This window comes from Gambusia affinis, linkage group LG08 (assembly GCF_019740435.1).
Source record: "Gambusia affinis linkage group LG08, SWU_Gaff_1.0, whole genome shotgun sequence".
NCBI classification, from domain to species: domain Eukaryota; kingdom Metazoa; phylum Chordata; class Actinopteri; order Cyprinodontiformes; family Poeciliidae; genus Gambusia; species Gambusia affinis.
This window is the reverse complement of record NC_057875.1, coordinates 11,040,201-11,056,244: the sequence shown is the minus strand read 5'-3', so window position 1 is coordinate 11,056,244 and position 16,044 is coordinate 11,040,201. Positions and strand designations below refer to the sequence as shown.

Below are 16,044 nucleotides of genomic sequence, written 5' to 3'. Positions count from 1 at the left end.
TCTAGCATTTTTATTTAAATTAATTTGTGTTTAATATTGACATTACAGATGAAGTACAATACTCTTTTAGTCACAAGAGAATTGAACAGCCTTTGGTTTGTTTTCTGTGTTTTTGTGTCACATTTCACTCCCCTGTGTCTCCCTCTGCCATAAACATGGGCACTTTTGTTTCTTGGCGAACTGATCTGGCTGCTGTAACCTTAGCGATATTCTGTATAATTCATTAGCCTGTCGTGCGGAAAACATGGAGGAGGTAAGATGTTTCATTACTGTGTTGGTGCTCCGTTTGTTTTTTCCTGCAAATGTCTAAGCTTGTACTCTTGCAGGATTTTATTCCTGCTCTTCACCAGTGTCTCGGCATGTCTGAGGGGGCAGAGTTTTCCTCTGAAGACATTAGTCTTCTCTTCTGCAAAGTGTTTCATGTGCCCTCAAGCAGAAGTGACGCTGATGCAGCCATGAAAAAGGTAACAATTCTTTCATTTAAAACAACAGCAGTTTGCTCATTTGTCCCAGCAGAATACTATAAACTTGGGCCAGAAAAACTAAAATCGTCACTGAAAATAATTCAAGTATTTTATTATGCAGCAGAAAATGAAGAACGAATATAGAAAACAATACAGAATTACTTATTCATAAAGAGTAACTTCAGGGATTAACCCGTTCATGCATTAATTATGATAACTTCACTTGATTTCTTTCCTCCTAAAATGGTCTCAATCATCTTTAGGCTTTGGCAAAAAATTTTTTTTGTTTTCAGTTACTTTTCAAAGGGGTTTTCACATATCAGGCAGACAACATGTATTTAGGAGTAGAAATATGTAAGTGACAGACAAAATTACAAGGAAGCATATAGACTGAAAACTATGCTGTGAAAATGATGCAAACAAACATTTTTATTAGCAATCAAGAAAACTTTGCAGGTTTTGTAAAATCAAGAAAAATGACTCTTCACCCTGTCCTGTCCACATGCACCTGTCTCATTTGTCTCTAATTAAGCTTTTCCTTTACGTCTCTGTAATCCAGAGATTCCCAACCGTGGTCCTCAGGGACCACTGTCCTGCATTTCTTAGGTGTTTTCTTGTTTCTCACACCTGGTTTCAATTGATGGCTGACTGACAGGCATTAGTAGTTTTATTATCCCCAGCTAATCTCCTTCTCTGAGACATTCATTTGCACCATCACTTTCATCATTCTCATTTGACTTCTCTAGTAGCTCAGCCACACCACCTGTTGTTTTTTTTTGGGGGGGGTTGTCATTTACTGCACTTAATTGTTAAATATAAATACCCTAACATAACATTATCCTAACATTAATTGCAAAAATAAACATAACTTTTGGGTAAGAATGTTAATCTACCCTGAAAACAAACATATTTTGTTCTGCAGAAATGAAAAAAAAAAAAAAAAATGACACATCTGCATTTGGGGCAAGGGCGTGTTTTGTTTGATACTTTCTGTATCCAAGAAATATTAACCCAGATTGGTGCAGCTTCTTAATGAACATAGGCACATAAAAACAGACATTGATGAAGTGAGATCACAGTCGGGTAAAAATCCAAACGAGATTCCAGAAGTTATAAAATTCTTGATAGAAGTCTTAAACACTTCAAATGTTTCTTTAAATATTACAATCTTTAAGTAGTACATGTAGTACAATCTGGCTGAAAAAGTGGAAATAACACATCAATGACTGAACATTGTAATATTTACCCAGACAGACCAAGCAAAAATAAACATAAAACTGTGAAAGATATTTTTGACATGATCTGATTATCAGTTGTCAACAAGAACATTTTTATTTATGTTTATTTATGATACACATAGTTTAAATGTTGCCTTGAATAGCTTATGTTGCAGTTGATTTATTATAATTACCGGTCCTTTATTTTTACCTTTTATCATAAAAACAGACAAAACAACATAAATAACATGCAACAATACTTTTTTTGTCAGAACTGTTTGTGTTTTAGGTTGCAGGAGGACACAAAAGCTGGTCCTGTACTAGTGCAAATGTTTTGGATGTGCTCCTTGAAATGGAAAGGGCAAAGGAAAAGAACGAAATGGTACAATAATTCTGCTTTTTTTGTATAGATCTGTTTTTTGATATTTTCATTTAGTGCTAAGAAGAGTTGCCATTTCTGCAGCTTTACTGGGACTGTCAGCTTCTTAATAGTGGAAATCTTCATCAGCTGTTGCAAAAGCTACCCCAAAGAAATGACTCAGAAGTTTTAAGAAATGCTTTTAACTCTGTGTCAGGACTCCCACAGCCACAAACAGCTGAAATAGACATTTTCCAGGTAAGTGGCTGAGTGCAACCAAGACTTTTTTTGCTCTACTGTTTCTCAAATGTTACATTTGATACACAGAGAGAGAAAGTGCTGGAAAAAAAGCAGCTCTGCCAAACAGCCACAAGCTTGAAGAGGCTCCAAAAAGCCGTCAAGCAGTGCTGGGCCAGGTGAGCATGCTTCTGCATACTTTAAAAATTATTCTCTTTTGCAATGTCTGTATAGGCATGATGCAAATTTTACATTTAGGGACATTGCTGAGTATTCTACTGCAAACAACAAGGTTTAAGTAACATCAAAGATATTTAACCCTTTTTGTCCATGATGTAATGATGTGCTTCTTTTATGTATATTTGTTGTTTCATTGTCTTTGTTCCTCTCAGACTGGCATCAGAGGGTGTTAGCAGCCTTTTGCCCTCCCCCTTGTGTAACCAAAGGTTGGGCCTCAAGGGTCAGACATGGGGCTCTGTCTCCTTGTCGGATGTCATCCTTCTAGTGGAAGTGAAATATGATGTGGTGACTCACTTGCTTTACACAGAAATGCTTCAGGAGCACTACAGTAAGGGCATGACACTCTGACCTGTGCACTCAATAACCCCGAATAATGTCTGCGACTTCCCAGTCCTGACAATAACTTCGTCAGCATTGTGCATGTGTTCCTGTTTCACATCTGTGTTTGGTGATTCCTCAGCCCAGAGTGTTTGGGAGATGCTGCTTCCCTGGCAACAGAGAAAGGAAGTGGAGGCACTGGAAACTATGGCAGAGGAAGTTTTGCAGTCTGCTGACATGCTGGGCTTGGTTTTCCTCCCTGGAGCGTTCAGGATATACAAGTAACCCACAACCACAAAGTCTGTAAATACACCAGTGTTCACTGGAGGGTTCTCTCCACCAGTTTCGGGAATTGAAAGCATGTTTCCTCTCAGAAATCAATCAAAATCATTACAAGTCTGACACGTGAGGATAACGTCAAAATTTAAAGCTGATGGCATATCATGCATATATCTATCCATGGTGGTGAAAATATCACAATTAATCTGATTGGCATATATTACAAATGCTAGTTTATATACTAGGTTTATGGGTTTTGAGAGAAATTCTTATTTTTATGATTTATTATTTGAGAAGGAGAAATGTTAAAATTTTGTAATTAAATGAATTATAGTATTTTATGTCAGAAAATATGTTTTGGGTATTTTTTTAGAACATTAAAACAAAATAGAAGAGGGTAAAAATTTAAGATGTAACCCTGTTGGATTCATTTTAAAGGAATTTCTTGTATATGTGTATATTTCCCTGCAGAACAAGATGTTCTGAGTTAAGAGAGGAATCATGTTCAGCTGTTGCTCTCCTGAATCAGTTGCAGACTTTTTGTCAAGGAGAACAAAATCAGCTGACACTCCTGGGTCAGAGGTGATTACAGACTATTTATTCATGCGCTTGTATTTTGAGAATGAGTTGTTTGAAAATACATTTTACTCACATGCAGCACATTGCAAAAGCTTTCGTAGAGCTTATACCAAAAGGACAGAAAGCATATGAGAACATGACAAAATGTAAAAAAAAATAAATAGAAAATAGAAAAAACATTAAAGGTAATAAAATCTCAAATTATATCGCTTACATAATCTTGGATATAGCTCTTACCCGAACAGGAATTAATTAACTTTTTTTTTTTCCAGACTGTGTGACAAAAGTTTGAGGCTTTTGTGTCTCCATGTCCTTCTGGCGATTTACAGAGCTCAGAGGGAAAAACAATCTCACAGCGCTCTGCTGGCATCTCATCAATCCTGGGAATCATGGTGAGTTTACAAAACCTACAGGATGTGTCTCCAGCCTTTTGTGCATGCACTGTTAAAGCTTGTCCTTATTTTTAGGCCACAGGTTCTCAGTCCATGTAGAGCAGAATATGTCACTCTACTGCTACAGAATGATGACAAAGGAGAGGAAGGAAAGGAGGACTTTGAGACAACAGACCAGGTATTTCAAACTATAGACAACAGACGTCTTCTCGCTATTGTGTAGCTCAAGCAATATATGGAAGACAATTGTTACTTTATTTGCACCTTTGATATCAGTTATAGATCCATGTTTTTAAGAATTAATTTAACATTAGTGGTTTACAGAATATGCAGGAAGGGAATGTGTTTTCTGGACACTATAAGACTAACCTCTAGGCAGAATGTTATGTTTTGTGTGGGGTGCAAGATCTCTCTAAAAGAAAGTACTGCAGATTGTTTTCTTCTCAGTAACAAAACTAAAACTTTATCAGAGGACAGAGCTACAGCTACTTGTGCTGACTCAGGAAAAGGAGAGGAAGCATCTGCTCACGTTGCTGCACAGGATCTCCCTAGAGGATTTACAAGAGGCAGGCTGCGCAATACCTCCAAAAGATAGTAAGTATTGTTTTTTCCAGCATTTCTTTCCCTCTGATGTCTGTTCATTGCTACAACTAGCTAGAATCCTCATCATTTACATTCACTCCTCATTTATATGAATCAGTTTTAGGCTTTTAATAATGAATGATAACCATCTTCCACAATAATTTGGTGCATAACTTTAAATACTTTGTGGATTTTCATAAATCAAAGCTTTAAATACAGGCTCAAATGCATATATCCAACTTCATTGACACATTTCAGAGGAACCAGACGGTTTTATAGTCATTAAAGAAGTCTTATTCTGTCCGATATGTTATCCTTTCTTTTATCTGAAATGTAAGCACTCATCTCAATTCATTGGTTTTCTGGCACTCTAAAAAAAAACAACCTTTCTCCAGAAGGCAAATAATGTTTTGATTAAATTAGCTACACATTTCGCTCATGCTTGAAGGAACTTTTTCATAAGCAGTGCTTCCTTCTTGGATTAAAAAATCTTAATTCATGCTGACTTGCTTCAGCATTTTTCCATTTATAACTGGCTTGATGTTTTATAGTTCCTGGGTTGCTACTGAACACTGTAGCCAGTTCTCCTTAATCTTCGGGTGATAGTTTAGGTCACATGGTTACATGTATGTTCTGAAAGGAAAATGATACCAAATAAATATTGAAACTAGTGTTGAAGTTCTTCAATGGGCTTCCTAAAGTTCTGATATCTTATTTATGGTTTGCAGATGGTGGATTTGATGCTGACCAAATCTCCTTGAGGGCTGGATGTATAAAACGACTAAAACAAATCCATGCTCAGCTCCAGACACAGAATGGAAGCGAGAACAACTCAAAGCAAGCCAGCATTCAGATGGACATGCAGGGAAAATGGTCACAGTCTCTAGTGGAGGACTGCAACCTGCTCCTTCTGATGCAACTGATGAAGGTTCAGGAGAGCGAAACTTTAGCATTGCTGCAAGTGCTCCTACACCGGGTGAGGGTTGCTTCTGTCCAGTGCAAGGGACAAATATTAAGGCATCATAATTGACATAATAACAGTGTATGTTTTGTTAGGATTCACAGGCTGCCCAAGCTCTGAGAGAAAAATATAAAGCTGAATTACAAACCCAGCGCTTCCCCAACCTGCTCCATCTCCTGATGTCAGATGATCCTCTAATCCCTGGCTCTATGTTGGCTGAACACATCAACAATGAGCTGGTCACACCTGAATCATCCTGCACAGGAGAAGTTGAAAACATTTATGCTGAATCAGTTCCCACTACAACTACTGACTTAACTAATGAACCCAGCAGGGAACGTTTGGAAGTCCCAACTGCTGGAGGTTCTGCTAAACAGGAGGTCTGCTCAGGTATCTGCAATGCAAGCACAATCAAAACCAGAAAGCACACTCCCAAAGCTGAGGCTGTGATCTGTTTGGACACATTCAGGTTGTGGGGCGATCATGGAGGAGCTACCCTATCTGGAGATCCTGTGTGTGCCTGATGCACAGGCCAATGCTCCAACTCCAGAGGCTGGAGCAGGAAGGGAAGAAGACATAAACACAAACCTTGAGAGTTTTGATAAACAGGGATCCTTGATCCCCCTGGCTTGGAGCAAACCTCCTGAGGATGATGCAGACCGTAAGGCAGAGGAGGGAGATGGAGAAGCTGAAAAGTATCAGGACACCCTGAGCAGTCTAGGAACCCAAGGCCAGTCCACACAATGTGAAGAGGCAGTTCAGAAGAGAGACAGCAAAGAGGTGGACACTCTGGCTCAGTATGATGCACAGTTTGCAGATCAGCAGTTGAAAAAAGTAGAGGTACTGCATTAGCAGCATGACAAATTACATTGTCACTGTTGTGTATTTGATTTTCTCCTCCTTTGTTTTAATTAATTGGCCTTGAACCAGAATCCAATCCCAGACCAACCAAGTGAAGGAGAAGCTGCAACTGAGATTGATCCATGCTCACTTGCAGAAAACCTGCTGGAGGAACAGCCGCATCTTTCTAGGGATTCCTTCGGCTGTATTGCTGAGGGAACATCTGGTGACACAGTCAGCACCAGCAGAGAGATGACCGAGTCTGAACGCTGGGACAGCAGAGGGTCAGAACTCTCTGATAACGAGGAAATGATTCATTCTCAAGAATCGACAGTAATTAATTTTTTGTTTGTTTTTGTCAACAGTGCATAACTTTGTCCCTGCCACAGTTCCAGTCAGATGTTTACATACTCTCATCATGGACATGAATAGCATATTCATTGAAGCTGTTAAAGATTTAGCTGAAATTACTTTTTAGGACGGAATGCTTAAATATTTTCTATAATCAGTCATTATTTTAAAGATTTTTTTATCTTTAAGAGAGAAGGGGATGACATGCAGCAAGTGGCCTGAATATAGTAATCTGCTGCAGCTGATCTAAACTCTGGGCCAGACAGCGCACCATTAGAATGTTTTTCAAAACCAAATTTGGCTGCATACGATTTTAGGCTATAAATACAGGTCCAAATATATTCCTAAACTCACTCAAATTTGTTAAACGTCCCTTGGTAAATTACAGGTAAAGCACACACACCCACTAAATAAATTAGTAAATTATTAAAAGTTAATTTATTTTAGTCACTAAGTGAAGTACATTGCAATTTATGTTTTTAAGTCTTTATTTCGGCTAATGTTAATTTCATGCCGACAGTAAATAAATATCTGTTTGTGTAGCAGATAGCATCCAGTCTCTCTGGAAGAACCACAATGTTGGAAACGGACCAATTGGAACGGGACGAACTGATGAGAGATCAAGTGTCAGCAGTGGAAAGAGAGAGAACTATGCGCAGCCTGGTGGACATGCAAAAAAAGTTTGAACAGAAACACCAAAGAGACAAAGAGAGACAGATGTTTAGGGTGAGAACCGTGAACAGAAAGACACTGAAAGTGCCTTTCAGACAAAAGATGTGCACCAATATTGTTTTTCAGGTTCAGGAGCGTCTCTCCATCATCCTCAACAGAAAAGCAGAAGAAGACTTGCTTGGCCTTAAACGCACAGACAGACTAAAGCATCTCACAGAAGATCTACCGCTGGTAACAGAATAACTCAAAGCTTATTATAACATCTGATATGTTGTGCATAATTGCAGTGTAACATGTTGTGTTGAAGGAGGACAAGACTCAGCAGAAGACTGTTGTTAAAGAGCGACTGGAGCAACTCAGAAGAGAGCGCTCCTACATCATGCAGTCAAAAAGAGACAGGTAAAAAGCACTGCTTTAAAGTAAAAAAAAATAAACAAGAGTAGTTTTAAACTGCTATGCTCTTGCATCCTTTAGGAATACGACAGGATTTAAGGAACTTCTAGCACCTGTTGCTCTGAACGAGACAGAAGATGAAGCAAGCTGAGATACAGATGGTTTAAGTTGTTTGGTCCCATTGTTATCACTGTTAATGCAAAGTATTAAAGAAATATTTCCATGCCTCACAACGTCACTGTTTTTGCTTTTGTATAGCAGTTGCATGGTTCAGATTACCATATTTTAACATCAGACAAAGATAAAATACAAAATTCAGTATTAAATAGATTTTTGGATTAAATGAGGTTGAACTTTGGGTCACAAAAGGGTGATGTTATTTTGTCGAACAGAATTCATTGCCAGATAGGTTACAGCCAATCATTAAGGCAGCCACACACCCCAGATCACCACTATGTTTAACTGTTGGGTTGTGCTTTTTCTAAAATGATGTGTTCAGGTGAGCCACATTCCAAAAGGCTCCACTTTTTGATTCGTCAATCCACATATTTTCATGCCAGTCTCAGGGATTATCCAGACGTTTATTTACTTTTTTGTTAAATGTGAGACAGGCCTTTGAGTTCTTTTTGGAGAAAAGGATAACGGAGGCTACCCTTTTCTCCAATAAAGAAAATATTTGATGTTGTGTATTCAGTTTATCTTTGAGGATGAAGTCAGTTTAAAGATCTGAAGCCTTTAAGTTTTACTAAAGCAAGAAAAAAAATCTGCATGAAGCAAAACATTTTCATGTTACTTCATAAACTGTTTCACTTCATAAACATTTTCAAAGTTCACACCACATTTGGGTGTAATTATTGATTTTATTCGAGACTTGTCTCTCTTTCTTGGTGAAACTAATTACCGTAAGTCAGTAGGCTATGACTGAATAGACTGAGATTCACATATGCAGTTGTTTAATATACATTTTAATTATCACTTTGACAACCATAAGCATTAACAATGAAATTTCACTAGAACCCCCCTTCACCTGTGCACAATATCCCAAGAAGCAAAAGTTACATACACAATGAGTCACAGAGGTGCATGTAAACATCCAAGAGTGGCTCCAGTTAACTTTCTTCATGAGAACATTTACATTAATTGACCATTGCTCAATTCTGTAAGAAAGTGTTGAAACTGCAGAATCACACTTCTGTAAATGTTAAATGCGCCCATTGACTGGTACTGTTTTTATTTACAGATATGAGAATGAAAATGTTGCATCATGAGAGGGGATGTTAGTTTGGCTAGTAACAGTACAATAGGAAGATGTCTATATAGAAGGTAGAGTGTGTGCCAAGCAGTTTTCCAACAATGCAGTTCAAGTAAGAAGAGGGAAATAAGTATATTTGAGATGTTCTACAAAGACTTAAGATTTTTCATCCTCCTCTCACTTTATTTGGTATCCAATCTCACTGCAGTTCACCACAAAGCAGCAACACCAACCAGAGTAATAAGCTAGAACATTCTGAAAAAGCTCCAACACTGAGCCACCGCATTTAAAACAAAAGTGTCAAGTCTAATGAAACGCACAATTGCAAGGTTTGTTGTTTCAAACACACAAACATTCACACCAATGAGATAAAGAGGTTTATACTCCACTCAAAGGGAAAAAGAACAATATTGGTGTGTCAGGTGCTCAGGGCTTTCAAATTGTTTGCAACAGCTAGAAACCTAAAAAACAAAATAAAGCACAAGCAAATTACAGTTTCAGCACACGATAGTACAACCTAAAGTCAAACTATCATATTAATTAGAGGCTGGTTAAATATTTCAAAATCTAATCAGATTAGCTTATGTAGCTGCGGGGCTCTTGAATATAATTTTAAAAAGTGAAGCAATTTCTTATGTCACTCTGGAAATACATAGTCACGCTTATTGGCAAGAACTGGCATCTATTCCTTTATGACTGAATCACACCTCAACTCAAAATAGTCAACAATATTTGAAGCTTGTAGACTAGACTGTTGTACACAGAAAAAAGATAAAGCTTAGGATGAAGACAGACTTCCATTCTGGAAACATTTACTAACTTAAAAAACGTTCATCACTCAACTGCGATCTCTCTGGAGAAGTGTTGGAACCATGGAACTGAGGGGGGAGCCTTATTTACTTTTTATTAGGGATTTTGTGCATCACCTTGTCACTGGAGGCATGAAAAAATGTTTGTGTGTGTGTGTGTGTGTGCGTGTGTGGGCATGTGCGTGTGTGTGTTGGGTGTGTGCGTGTGCGCATGTGCATCAGGTCTCAAGTAGTGCTAGCAATGGAACTTGAAGGGTGTTTATGTGAAAGTCTATGTAGGAGTCTTTCTACTGGTGCGCGCACTGCACCCCAGGGCCGTGATGGCCCCCTTCATCATCAGAGCTATCATTATACGCCTCTCTCCTGCCTCCACTCCCAGAGCCTTGACTTCTGTCAAATTCTGCAAGATCAACTTCTTCAGCATCTGCAGCGATGTCAGGATTGTCAGCTCGGGCTGGAAGAAGGTTCTCCAAGTCCTTAAAGAGACATCAAAAACACAAATAAGTAATGGCTCTAAACATCATTTCATTATAAAGTGCATAAATGCAGACGTTCTTCGACGGAAGCTCACATTGAGTTTTTCAGGGCTGATCCAGTTGCTTTCTGGGAACTGAACGTCAAACTTGATGTAAAGATCTCCTTTTTCAAATGGATTTCTGTACTGAGGCATTCCCTCTCCTTTCACCACTCGAATACAACCTGCAACAAAAAAAAGTGATTTAAAATCAATCAGAAGGTAAATATTAAGATTCTGTATCTTAGATCCATATAAATTTGTAATTTAAGAGCTACACAACAGATACAAAGCTTTAAGTTAAGGGTTGAATATATAAGAAACAAGATGTTCTCATAAAAACGCCACTTGCAACTTTTCAATAAAGCCTTATTGTAGGGAAGGACAATAAATCAGTAATAAATATCACAATCGACACATAATTAATATAAAGAGATAATATATCTGATAGAATATTCAACAATTTCACTGAACTCCAGAACTGCACATACTTCTGGGGGGTTGTAGGCAAAGTTTAAATCTCTCAACCTGTCTAGGCCAGCTAAGCAAGGTGAGTGGCATCAATTCAGTCTCTCACTCTTTGGTTTCCTAGCAACAACCTGTTGAGTAACTTGCTCAGCAGCAGTTTAAAGTTTCGCCACCGTTTCTCATAACTGCTTAAAAAAAAGGAACTGCAATGTAGAGTAAAAATTGTGAACGGTAACACCACCGTTAGGTAGCATTCATATATGTAAAACAAAAAAATCAGAATTGTCAATTTCAGTTGATATGTAAACCTTATAGCAATATGTATTAGCGCCTCTGATCTTTTCATTAACCGGGCAGCTTGCCCCTCCTTGCTGAAGCATCACCAGAACATTATACTGCCAACACCCTGTAGTGCAGTGGTCCCCAACCTTTTTATTACAGCGGACCGGCCCAAGCCTTCGTAAATGACAAGTATGGACCGGGGACTGCGACGCGGTGGATAATTTGACCAGAGCTGGCGCAAGACTCATCCGGTGTACGATTTTCAAAATAAAAGCTCCTCCAGACTCAATACATAGAACGGACATATTTAATTATTTCTTGCGCGGCCCGGTACCAATTGGCCCACGGACCGGTACCGGTCCGCGGCCCGGTGGTTGGGGACCACTGCTGTAGTGTGTTCAGGGTTATATGAAGCATTGCAGATGACAAGAAATAAACTTTTTTTACCTGGCTCAATGACCTTGCCAGGTGGATATTTGACCAGCAGCTGACGTCCATCCAAGTGTGTGATGGTGATCTGGAAGCCACACAGAGCTTCGACAAGGCCAATGCGTTGGACCATGTGAAGATCACTGCCATCACGTCGGAACTCCTGTTTAGGTTAAAACCCAATTTTTGATTTGATTTATTGGTAAAGATTTATCAAACAGAGCAGTGATAATTTAATTTCAAAACCTTTAGCAGTAACAAAGGTCAGTAATAAATGTTTTGAGTTTACCTCATGGTCTTTCTCTTGAAGTACCAGAACAATATCTCCTGGTTCAACACCTGGTGCTTGGTCAGCTTCCCCAGAGAATGTGATCTTCTGGCCGTGCTTCATGCCTTTGTCCACATGAACTTCCAGAAGTTTTGTCTCCTTACAAACCTTCTGACCCTCGCACTTTCTGCAGCGGTCCTTCTCATTTATCACCTCACCTGGACAAAAATACGCATGCATGCTTTTCAAAAAAAGTTATGGCCATGGTTTTCTATTGACATCATTTATCTCTGTAGGGATTGGGATGTGTGTTTGTGTTGAAGTGTTACCCTCTCCGTTGCAGTCGGTGCAGACAGACTGCATTTGCTGCACCATCCCTGGGGCCAGCTGTCTGATCATGATTTTCATTCCTCTTCCTCTGCATGTCACACACTTCTGTACTGCTCCTGCCTTACCCCCTTGACTACAAGTCAAAAGGTACAAATAAGCAACATTATTATCAGTACTCCACACATTACACACTCTTAAAAATGAACTGAGAAAACTGAAACTGTACATTACTCTATAAAGAGAATGGCAAGTATGTATATTATTCTGTAGAAACAGATCACTAGATTCAGAAATGAGCAGGTGATTATTCTGTTTTTGCTGTAGTATCTGGGTATCTAAATAATTTATACAAAAATACATGTTAACCAAATCATTATAGTAGTAATAATGTAATATAACTATTATAAACAATGCTTGTTGCTTTTATGTTTCAAAGAGATAAAATAATATTTTACATAAAAATTTGTGTAACAATACTGTTTTTTTGTTTCTCTCAAAGTTATCACATCAAGAGAATAAAAGGTCTTGATGTTCCTGACAGCAATGATTCTCTCATGTGCTTTTGTCCAATGCCATCTTTATAATGAAACTGTTTGAAAAATTGATGGGTGAAAAATGTAGAGGAAGAAAAAAGTTACCGTCCTAAACTCAGAAAAACTTCTTATTAAAATTATGGAGCTTTGTATTTCTTATTTAAATGTTGAGGAAGGTTTTAAACAGTCAGGTTTACAAATGTAAAATAAAACAAATCAACTTACCCATTGCAGGCGCTACATAACACATTCTTACTGAGCTGCAGCTTTGTAGTTTTTCCATTGTACAGGTCTTCAAGAGAGACTCTGAGAGATAAGGGTGTTCAGGAAATATCATGTTATTATGGAACAATTTACTGTAGCTGTCAAAATAATTGGAAAATGTAAAATACGCACTTCAGAGGATGCACCATATCCTCTCCTCTCCTCTTGCCTCCATTGCTGCGACTTCCCCGGCCGCCCATGAACCCGAAGAGTCCTCCGCCAAAAATGTGGGAGAAGATATCATCCATGCCGGGGCCGCCGCCGCCGCCCTCCCGAAGACCCTGCTCTCCATAGCGATCATAAAGCTCCTTCTTCTCTGGGTTTGTCAATACTTCATAAGCAAAACTTATTTCCTTAAACTGCAAAAAGAATTTTTTTTTTAAATCAATATTTCAATAAATTAGACATGTCACAACTTCAGATGCTCTTTATAAAAGTAAAAACTTTTGCTGATAAAAGTAAAAAGTAAAAAATGGTGTTGATTTACTTAAAATTTTTATTTTTGTAGTGATCATCTGCACTTAGTATTACAATTTGAAATTCTGTGTAATCTTGATTATTTAGGTGAAGTTTTACGTATTGGTCACAGTTTTTAGATGACTACTTTAAAACCGACAACACCTAAACATAGTGTTAAATGTTTTTCAGATTCATACCTTGTCACCAGCATCAGGATTTTTGTCAGGATGATATTCTTTAGCTAATTTCCGATAAGCCTGGAACAAAGAAAAAATTCAAAAATTAAGCAAATGTGTGACTTGGCTTTGTTGAAGAAGAAACTTAACAGTTTATTTAATTTCAATGAACCAACTGCTCATATTACTAATGTTGTTACCAAATGTCAAATATGCTCTATGTGTTCCTACATAGAGCTATGTTGTCAAACCCTGCTGAATTTGCTAGGTCATCTCTGACTCCTCAATCTGCTCTAGCTTCAGCAATAATAAGAGTAACACATTTGGATTTGTGTCAGACTCCCAGTTTTGCAACAGTGTTAAAGATGCATGTTCTTGTGCTTTTCAGGTGCTGTAGTTGGAAAAAAATATTATCTGGACATTTATAGTCAGCTGATGAAGTGGATTAGAATAGCTATGTCTAGCTGTCTCATTAGCTTCCACAACTCTAAGGATTTATTTACTTTCTCCACCAGCTCAAAGAGACATAACATTTTTGTTTTTCTAGGTAATTATTACTGATTACCTACAAGTACCCCGATTTTCTAATTATCTTTTGAGAAGACCTGTAGATAAGATAAACTAAAAAACAATGGTGTAATTATAACAACTCCTTCCAATGGCAATTGTAAACTATTTTAAATAAGAATTATTATTAATTATTATTATTATTAGTGTAGAACAATAATTAACAGTCATACAGAATGTAATATATCAGAATACTTAAAACTAGAGGTAAACGTGACATTAAAATTGTGAAAAAGAGTTTACCTACATTTGTGTGTATATGCTGTGGTCCAAAATTCTGTTCTTAGACTAGAAAGCGCTGCCTCTACTTTGCATAAATAATTAGGACAGCCTACCTTAACAATGAGGGGCAAGGGGACAAAACAAAATTTAGTAATGTGCTATTTTTGACCCAACAGGCAAAAAAGCTGATAACTTAGTAATACCCCTTCCAGAGATGATCGTTTGAAAACCGGCAGACTTTGAAAACTGGTCATTCTGGAAAAGGGAATTTCAAAGCCTCATGTTAAAATATCTTTATCAGATATCAAAAGAGGAAAATACCAGAAGAGCTCTGATTAAAGTTCTGTTTTTTTACCACCTAAATTTATGTCAATAAGTAGCTAGCTATTAGACCAATAACGTGTAAAAGGAAAGTACACAATGTATGTTTTGGTTGCTACAGTTACACGAGGTTTTCTAGAAGGCCGTGGAGTAACCACAGTTACCTGCTCATATCCATTTACAGAACCTGCATTTGTCCCAACACAAGTTTTTCTACAGCATTAACTTATGTTTAATATTGGTGAAAAAAAAATAAGTAAAGATAATTTATAGACAATAGGCAGGATTAGCAAAACAACCATAGCTAGGTTAACTGGTTTAACCGGCAACCTCTATCAGTAGAGTATTCCTCTTTTTGTTTAAAATAAAGGATTTACAACCTTGGAATGCAAGTGCGAATCATAACATTAACAATTTTATAGGTAATTCTTTACCATCGTCGGGGTTCATGCTTAGAAACATGATGCAGATGAGTATTTCAGCTGGCTAGCATGCTAGGAAGCTTCGAGACTAGCTTCAAATCAGTAAACTAACTAGCTTACTCCCACACTGGTTTTTGTTCTTTTTAGGCCAAAACAACACTTTTAACTCGTCAACTTCACCTTTCCTCCTGAGTCCGGGTTATTTGTTTTTCGTTTTAGAAGAGACGTACCTTTTTTAGTTCGTTTTCAGAGGCAGAAGGTGAAACTCCGAGGATGTCGTATAACCTAGTGTCCGCAACGTTCGCCATGGTGCTAACCGGCTACCAGAGTGAGAGCTTCTGCGGAGAATCAGGCGAGCTACACAAGGTTCACCGGTTGGGGCTGTTCGTTCATTCTAATCCACACACTACGCTTCTTCGCAGTTTTATCCAGGGTTGGAAACCATTTTAACCCATTCGTGTATGAATTATGATAAACTTACTCAGAACTTTTAAAGCTTTTTGAATTACCTTTAGCATTTTCTTCTCCAAAACGTATACATTTTAAATATTTCTACGTAGACAAAAATGTAACTGATAATGTACAGTAGTTATACGTTTCTGTCAAAATGCAAGGTTTGTGTGATATAAGAAGAATACGAACAAGGCAAACCATTTAAGAAAAATTTGCAATTTTATTCTGACATATACCTGCACAAATTCCACAAAGACTCGGCTAAAATCATACTTTTGAGGCCTCCCAAAAGTATTATTTTGGGGGGGATTTTTTTGTATGGTTTGATGAAACCAACGTTGAAAGCTCTAGCCACAATTAAATGGTTTTGTGCAACAACAGCACTGGACCTG

At 37.9% G+C, this 16,044-nt stretch overlaps 2 protein-coding genes across 5 annotated transcripts; one reads left to right on the top strand and one right to left on the bottom strand.

The window, feature by feature from the left end:
* Positions 1 to 124: 124 nt before the first annotated feature.
* Positions 125 to 8,106, top strand: LOC122835532. 4 transcript variants are annotated; one of them, XM_044124682.1, is made up of 18 exons: positions 144 to 464; positions 1,971 to 2,063; positions 2,145 to 2,297; positions 2,367 to 2,455; positions 2,669 to 2,844; positions 2,977 to 3,115; positions 3,585 to 3,695; positions 3,965 to 4,084; positions 4,160 to 4,262; positions 4,555 to 4,678; positions 5,395 to 5,642; positions 5,723 to 6,017; positions 6,097 to 6,467; positions 6,558 to 6,800; positions 7,362 to 7,544; positions 7,617 to 7,721; positions 7,798 to 7,889; positions 7,965 to 8,106. In XM_044124682.1, exons 1-18 carry the CDS (start codon positions 303 to 305, stop codon positions 8,032 to 8,034), a joined length of 2,877 nt encoding a protein of 958 aa, XP_043980617.1. In that variant the 5' UTR covers positions 144 to 302; the 3' UTR covers positions 8,035 to 8,106. The 4 variants fall into 4 exon arrangements, with proteins under 4 accessions (XP_043980615.1, XP_043980616.1, XP_043980614.1 ...); XM_044124680.1 differs by having other exon boundaries at positions 125 to 464; positions 7,365 to 7,721; XM_044124681.1 differs by having other exon boundaries at positions 140 to 464; positions 2,190 to 2,297; positions 7,362 to 7,721.
* A 721-nt stretch (positions 8,107 to 8,827) lies between these two features.
* dnaja2b (DnaJ heat shock protein family (Hsp40) member A2b) lies at positions 8,828 to 15,635 on the bottom strand. Its single transcript, XM_044124677.1, has 9 exons — positions 15,430 to 15,635; positions 13,689 to 13,748; positions 13,165 to 13,391; positions 12,994 to 13,074; positions 12,235 to 12,368; positions 11,927 to 12,123; positions 11,656 to 11,800; positions 10,516 to 10,643; positions 8,828 to 10,420 (listed from the first exon to the last, which is right to left on the bottom strand). Exons 1-9 carry the CDS (start codon positions 15,505 to 15,507, stop codon positions 10,232 to 10,234), a joined length of 1,239 nt encoding a protein of 412 aa, XP_043980612.1. The 5' UTR covers positions 15,508 to 15,635; the 3' UTR covers positions 8,828 to 10,231.
* Positions 15,636 to 16,044: the final 409 nt, after the last annotated feature.